At 36.5% G+C, this 7,500-nt stretch overlaps 1 protein-coding gene across 1 annotated transcript in view; it reads right to left on the bottom strand.

Moving 5' to 3' along the window:
- Window positions 1-4,524: 4,524 nt before the first annotated feature.
- The window catches only part of LOC137659673 (trichohyalin-like), a 29,550-nt gene continuing 26,574 nt past the window's right edge, over window positions 4,525-7,500 (bottom strand). Inside the window, exon 4 of the mRNA XM_068394499.1 lies at window positions 4,525-5,456. Coding sequence (XP_068250600.1) covers window positions 4,525-5,456 — 932 coding nt within the window. The remainder of the gene's footprint in view (window positions 5,457-7,500) is intronic.

The following is a 7,500-nucleotide window of genomic DNA, read 5'->3' as shown; positions in this document are numbered from 1 at the left end:
TGTATTGATATTTTTATAATTGTTCCTTTTCTATTAACATTAATTTTCAGTATTTATACGAGGTAAAATTTAAATAAAGAAATTAGCAATTGTTTCTCAATCTTTTTCGCGGCATTGAGAGAGAGAGAGAGAGAGAGAGAGAGAGAGAGAGAGAGAGAGAGAGAGAGAGAGAGAGAGATATTTTCTAATACATTTTTTCATTACTTATGACAAACAAAATTTATTGCAAGAAACTGGCAATTGAATCTTAAATATGTTTGAATAAGAGAGAGAGAGAGAGAGAGAGAGAGAGAGAGAGAGAGAGAGAGAGAGAGAGAGAGAGATGGATATTTGCATACATGCAGACTCAGCAATTGAAGTCAGCTATCTAAAATACTGGGCAAGTCTCTTCAAAACAAATTAGCATAGCAATGCGCAGCAAGAAAAAAAAAAAAAAAAAAACAATCTTTATTCTGCATGTCACGTTCCATAGTTAAACTTTGTTTATTTATATCTTTCTTTTTGCGTATATTTATTTCATCATTGTAATAAAAGTTACAATGCATCCCATACTGAATATTTAATCCTCTGAGTAATGCTTATTTTGATAAACACATTTTATCAGTTATTCATTACTTTCATTTGCTATGAAATATGTATAAAACCATGAAAATCATTTGAAAATATATTTTCCTTGATGCTCTATTCACCATTAATGTAAATAATGTAAAAAAGGAGTAAAAGTTAATCAAAGGAACCTTGAAAAAAGTCTGATGCAATATCCCTGAGTAGGTGATACGCGAGAAAAAAAAGTGAAGTCGTGTTAGTGTATATAATGTAATGTATATGTAGGTCACTTGCCCTGAATCATTTTTCATAGGTATTTCGTCATTTTAATCTATTTTTTCATTCTCCCTGTGAGATCATACATTACGGTGATTAGTTCTCTCTCTCTCTCTCTCTCTCTCTCTCTCTCTCTCTCTCTCTCTCTCTCTCTCTCTCTCTCTCTCTCTCTCTCTCTCTCTCTCTCTGATACATATTAGTTTTTGGAGGGGGCCGTGTCTCTCTCTCTCTGATACATATTAGTTTTCGGAGGGGCTGTGTGTGTGTCTCTCTCTCTCTCTCTCTCTCTCTCTCTCTCTCTCTCTCTCTCTCTCTCTCTCTCTCACACTGAGGGACCTGGGGGAACCCAAACATAGAATAAGGCAATAAGGTAAGGTAAGGCTCTCTCTCTCTCTCTCTCTCTCTCTCTCTCTCTCTCTCTCTCTCTCTCTCTCTCACACACACACTGAGGGACCTGGGGGAACCCAAACATAGAATAAGGCAATAAGGTAAGGTAAGGCTCTCTCTCTCTCTCTCTCTCTCTCTCTCTCTCTCTCTCTCTCTCCTCTCTCTCCTCTCTCTCTCTCTCTCTCTCTGTTTCCAGTATTTTACTCTAAAGCACTAACCATTATCAATAATCATTTTGGAATATATTTGTGAGTAAACAAAGAAAGCAAGATTATACCACACATAAATAATAACTATAATAGTAATTGTAATATCGGCTTTAGAGTTAAAGAAAAAGAATAAGTTGCTTTGATTTTCAACAATATTAGGAATAAATAAAAAATAATGTTAAATTCAGGAGTCCTGAAAATCAATCAGGTCAAAAAATTCTAAACCACGTCACAGCCAAATAGGGTGAAATAGGTTGGGCTCCTTTGGAAAACAAGTCCCCCAAAAAAACTCCATCAACCTCTGACTCAAAGGTGAAATTCACTATGCAAATATTCGCAACTTCAAAGAAATTTTTTTTTTCAACCACACGCCAAGCAAAATTTATAACTAAACTAATGAGATTCTGCAGGAATATTGAAATTCTACGATTTATGCCAATAGATTGATGAAAACGTGAATTTCGACAACGACATGCAACGTTCTCAAAGGAATTTCGACAGACATGCAAACGTTCTCAAAGGAATTTCGACAGACATGCAAACGTTCTCAAAGGAATTTCGACAGACATGCAAACGTTCTCAAAGGAATTTCGACAGACATGCAAACGTTCTCAAAGGAATTTCGACAGACATGCAAACGTTCTCAAAGGAATTTCGACAGACATGCAAACGTTCTAAAGGACATGCAAACTTTCTCAAAGGAATTTCGACAGAGACATGCAAATATTGTAAAGGACATGTAAACGTTCTAAAAGGAATTTTGACAGACATGTACAAATTTTAATAGAACATGCAAACGTTTTTAAAGGAATTTCGACACCGACATGCAACGATCAAAGGAATTTCGACAGACACAGAAACGTTCTAAAGGATATGCAAACTTTCTCAAAGGAATTTCGACAGACATGTAAAAGTTTTAAAAGGACATGCAAAAGTTTTAAAGGAATTTCGATACTGACATGCAAACGTTCTCAAAGAACACGCTAACGTTCTCAAAGGAATTTTGACAGACATGCAAACATTCTAAAAGGTCATGCAAACGTTCTAAAAGGAATTTCGACACCGACATTTAAACGTTCTAAAAGGACATACAAACATTATAAAAGGAATTTAGACACTGACATGAAAAAGTTCTAAAGGACAGACAAGCGTTCCAAAAGGAATTTTGACACTGACATGCAAACGTTTCAACGGACAGGCAATCAATGTGTGACGTGCCGAGAGAATGTTGTGACTCAAAGACAGGATGAAAGCAACTGAGTGACTTTATTATCATTCGTAGTGTATTACAGCCAACTCTTCTTGTTGGCACGGTCCTTTCCCTTGGTCGGCCCGTAGCAAACTTTATTATAGAACACTCCTTTATATACAAAAGCTCAAGGCAACAGGAAATTTAATGTTCAAAACCGAAATCGTTACTGGTGAGAAAAGCAGACATGTTTATTCAGGTTCTTTTTAGTGCGAGGGAAGAGCGAAGATACAAGCATAATATATACACAAAATGAACTATGTACGATCGTGTGACACACGATTGGTACAAATGTTTATTATTGAACACAGCATTTTCTACTCGTTACAAAATCTCCTTGTTACATAAACACTTTATAATACTTTTGTTAAATTTCCTTACCTTTAACCGAAATAGGGAGTATGAACCTGTTTTGTCTATCTATATATCTATCTATATATATCTGTATCTATATGTCTATTTATCTATATACACATATATGCATAAGATCAAATAATATATTGTCAGTCTTACAAAATTATATATTCACGTCTTATGACTCAATGATACTTTTAGGTCATCCAAATTCATTGGTTATTTGTTTCCTTTTTTTTCCATATACAAAAAAATAAGTAATACAAAATAACGAACAATGAAACAAGCAAAATCTTACAGAAACAAAAGTTAATTAACCAAACTTTCACAACCACAGGAATGTGAAATAGAAAAAAAAAGGGAGTTTAAGTAAGCAAAGTTTGCCGGCCAAAACGAGAACTTTTCCTTTAACAGCTGCTGTTTAATTAACAACAGAAAGCTCCAACTGAGAGGGAAAGGGCTAGGGCGGGGGGTGGGGGGAGGTGGGGGGGGGGGGGAAACCTTCAAAACCCACTGTTCTTTCTGTACACTTAAGCATGAAGTTACACGTGAAAAGTTGAAAAGGTTTCTCTGAGCGGTCGTTTCGCTTCGTAAATATTTGAATACTTTCAGAAACAGACGACACGTGTAGGAAGGAAATGGAACGTATGTGGGAGTCGAAATGGGACGTGAGTCTAGTGTCGAAGAGTAATGTGCCTTCTTTGGTATAAGCGGGGGCTAGTTATGGCGTGGTAATATTAGCTTTGATTTGGGAATTAGAGGAAGGTTCGTATGTGTCAGTGTTTTACACGAACATTGTTAGGTGTATCAGACATTGACTCGATATATACACATACGTGCGTATGTAAATCGAGGCATATATGTATTTATGTACATATATATGTATATATACATACATCTACATATAGTTTGTAGTTTATGATGATGATATATAGATGTGTATATATACATATCCATATCCATATCCATATATATATATATATATATATATATATATATATATATATATATATATATATATATATATATATATATATATATATACATATATATTTACATACCTACCTAGATAAACATTAACATACACTGTATATACATACTCATATACGAAAAATAAGTAATTTCAATTCTTAAGTGTTTTTTTAACTCTAAATCAAATACTTTATTCCTTTCTTTACGGATAATTCCTCTAACCCCCTCTCCATATATTACCTCCGATACAGTCATTGTATAGAAACGGAACATTCCTTAAAATCCAATATCGCTCACAAATGTCCAATATGTATTCACACGGAACATGCACCGGTCAAACGCTGGCATTTTGCTATCTTGAATATTCCGTTAAATTGACGTCTCTGAGTGAAGTCACAGTCTGTTTTTTGCAAGTCTGTTCTTTGATGGGCAGGCTAGTCTCTTGCGAGCAGGCTAGTCGGTTCTTTGACACGAGCAGGCTAGTCGGGTCTTTGACACGAGCAGGCTAGTCGGGTCTTTGACACGAGCAGGCTAGTCGGGTCTTTGACACGAGCAGGCTAGTCGGGTCTTTGACACGAGCAGGATAGTCGGGTCTTTGACACGAGCAGGATAGTCGGGTCTTTGACACGAGCAGGATAGTCGGGTCTTTGACACGAGCAGGATAGTCTGTTCTTCGACGACTAGGTTAGTCTGTTCTTCGACGACTAGGTTAGTCTGTTCTTCGACGACTAGGTTAGTCTGTTCTTCGACGACTAGGTTAGTCTGTTCTTCGACGACTAGGTTAGTCTGGTCTTCGACGACTAGGTTAGTCTGTTCTTCGACGACTAGGTTAGTCTGGTCTTCGACGACTAGGTTAGTCTGGTCTTCGACGACTAGGTTAGTCTGGTCTTCGACGACTAGGTTAGTCTGGTCTTCGAAGAGTAGGTTAGTCTGGTCTTTGAAGAGTAGGTTAGTCTGGTCTTTGAAGAGTAGGTTAGTCTGGTCTTTGACGACTAGGTTAGTCTGTTCTTTGACGACTAGGTTAGTCTGTTCTTTGACAACTAGGTTAGTCTGGTCTTTGACGAGTAGGTTAGTCTGGTCTTTGACGAGTAGGTTAGTCTGGTCTTTGAAGAGTAGGTTAGTCTGGTCTTTGACGACTAGGTTAGTCTGGTCTTTGACGACTAGGTTAGTCTGGTCTTTGACGACTAGGTTAGTCTGGTCTTTGACGACTAGGTTAGTCTGGTCTTTGACGAGTAGGTTAGTCTGGTCTTTGACGAGTAGGTTAGTCTGGTCTTTGACGAGTAGGTTAGTCTGGTCTTTGACGAGTAGGTTAGTCTGGTCTTTGACGAGTAGGTTAGTCTGGTCTTTGACGAGTAGGTTAGTCTGGTCTTTGACGAGTAGGTTAGTCTGGTCTTTGACGAGTAGGTTAGTCTGGTCTTTGACGAGTAGGTTAGTCTGGTCTTTGAAGAGTAGGTTAGTCTGGTCTTTGAAGAGTAGACTTTATTTTGCGAGTAAACTTATTTTGTGAGTAATCTATGATTTAGCAAACAGTATGTTATTTTGCTAGTAGTGTTATCCTATTAGTATGTTGTTTTGTGAGCAGTCTTATTTTGCAAGCGGTCTTATTTTGCGAGTAGCCTGTAATATTGTGAGTAGTATGTTAATTTGCAAGCAGTCTTATTTTGCGAGTAGCCTGTTATTTAGAGAGCAATCTGTTATTTTGCAAGCAGTCTTATTTTGCGAGTAGCCTGTAATGTTGCGAGTAGCCTGTAATGTTGCGAGTAGTATGTTAATTTGCAAGCGGTGTTATTTTGCGAGTAGCCTCTTATTTAGTAAGCAGTCTTATTTTGCAGGCTGTGTTATTTTACGAGTAGCCTCTTATTTAGTAAGCAGTCTTATTTTGCAGGCTGTGTTATTTTACGAGTAGCCTCTTATTTAGTAAGCAGTCTTATTTTGCATGCAGTGTTATTTTGCGAGTAGCCTCTTATTTAGTAAGCAGTCTTATTTTGCAAGCAGTGTTATTTTGCGAGTAGCCTCTTATTTAGTAAGCAGTCTTATTTTGCAAGCGGTGTTATTTTGCAAGTAGCCTGTAATATTGCGAGTAGTATGTTAATTTGCAAGCAGTCTTATTTTGCGAGCAGCCTGTAATGTTGCGAGTAGTATGTTAATTTGCAAGCAGTCTGTTATTTTGTGAGTAGGTTATTATTTAGTGAACAGTGTTATTTTGCACGCGGTCTGTTATTTTATGAGTACCCTGTTATATAGTGAGCAGTCTTATTTTGCAAGCTGTATGTTATTTTGCGAGTAGCCTGCAATGTTGCGAGTAGTATGTTAATTTGCAAGCAGTCTGTTATCTTGCGAGTAGCCTGCTGTTTAGTGAGCAGTCTTATTTTGCAAGCGGTCTGTTATTTTGCTAGTAGCCTGTTATGTTGCGAGTAGTATGTAAATTGCATGCGGTCTGTTACCTTGCGAGTAGCCTGTTCAGTGAGCAGTCTTATTTTGCATGCGGTCTGTTATCTTGCGAGTAGCCTGTTATTTAGTCACCAGTCCTATTTTACAAGTAGTCCGAATTTTCCTGGTAGACTTATTTTCAACGAAATTAGTGATAAGAGATAATGAAAAAGCTCTTTAATGAGGTCTATAACGAGTTACTTTTTTAATATGTGATTCACTTTTAAAGTTTAAATTGTACTCAATCTGAGAATAACAACTTTGGTTTTGATTCGATGATTCGTTGTATCTTCACAACTATTCTGAATTGAAGAACCCCTTGGCTTCCCCAAGACCCATTATTTTGGATTTTGCTTTTTCTGATGGCATAATTTTCTAGAAAATATATTTATTTCCATTTTAATTCTCTGCCCTCTCAGGCTACTTTTAACCTTGTGTTTATATTCAGTATATAGTAACTTACACTGATTTTTTTTTACAAAATTACACTTTATTTGTCATAATCTACAGATTTTAATAGAAGGCTCATTTTTATTTCTCTGCGAAAAAAACAAAACACCAATTCTCTACCCTTTCAGGCTACTTTTAACCTTGTGTTTATATTCAGTATCTAGTAACTCACACTGAATTTTTACAAAATTACACTTGCTTTGTCATAATTTACATTTTTTAATAGAAGGCTCATTTCGATTTTTTACAAAATTACACTTGCTTTGTCATAATTTATATTTCTTAATAGAAGGCTCATTTTGATTTTTTACAAAATTACACTTGCTTTGTCATAATTTACATAATTTGATAAAAGGCTCATTTTTATATTCCTACGAAAAAAAAAAAAAAAAAAAACAACGCCAAGCGATCATGTTTTTCGCCTCTTGACGAATCTGGCATTTGGCCAGGAAGTGCTCTTACTTAGTCAGCTTCTCTTATATACTGAACGTCCTCCAGACCAAATATTAGATCCGGAAACCGGACGAAAAACCCAAAATCTGGCAAATGAAAAGCGTAGAGAGTTTTCCTACCTTTCATTTCCCGAAAAGTGGAAAGTCTCGGATATTATGACGTGGACTTTATTTC

The sequence above is a fragment of the Palaemon carinicauda genome, chromosome 20 (assembly GCF_036898095.1).
Source record: "Palaemon carinicauda isolate YSFRI2023 chromosome 20, ASM3689809v2, whole genome shotgun sequence".
Classification (NCBI taxonomy): Eukaryota; Metazoa; Arthropoda; class Malacostraca; order Decapoda; family Palaemonidae; genus Palaemon; species Palaemon carinicauda.
The sequence above is the reverse complement of the archived record's forward strand: the minus strand, read 5'-3'. Positions and strand labels throughout refer to the sequence as shown.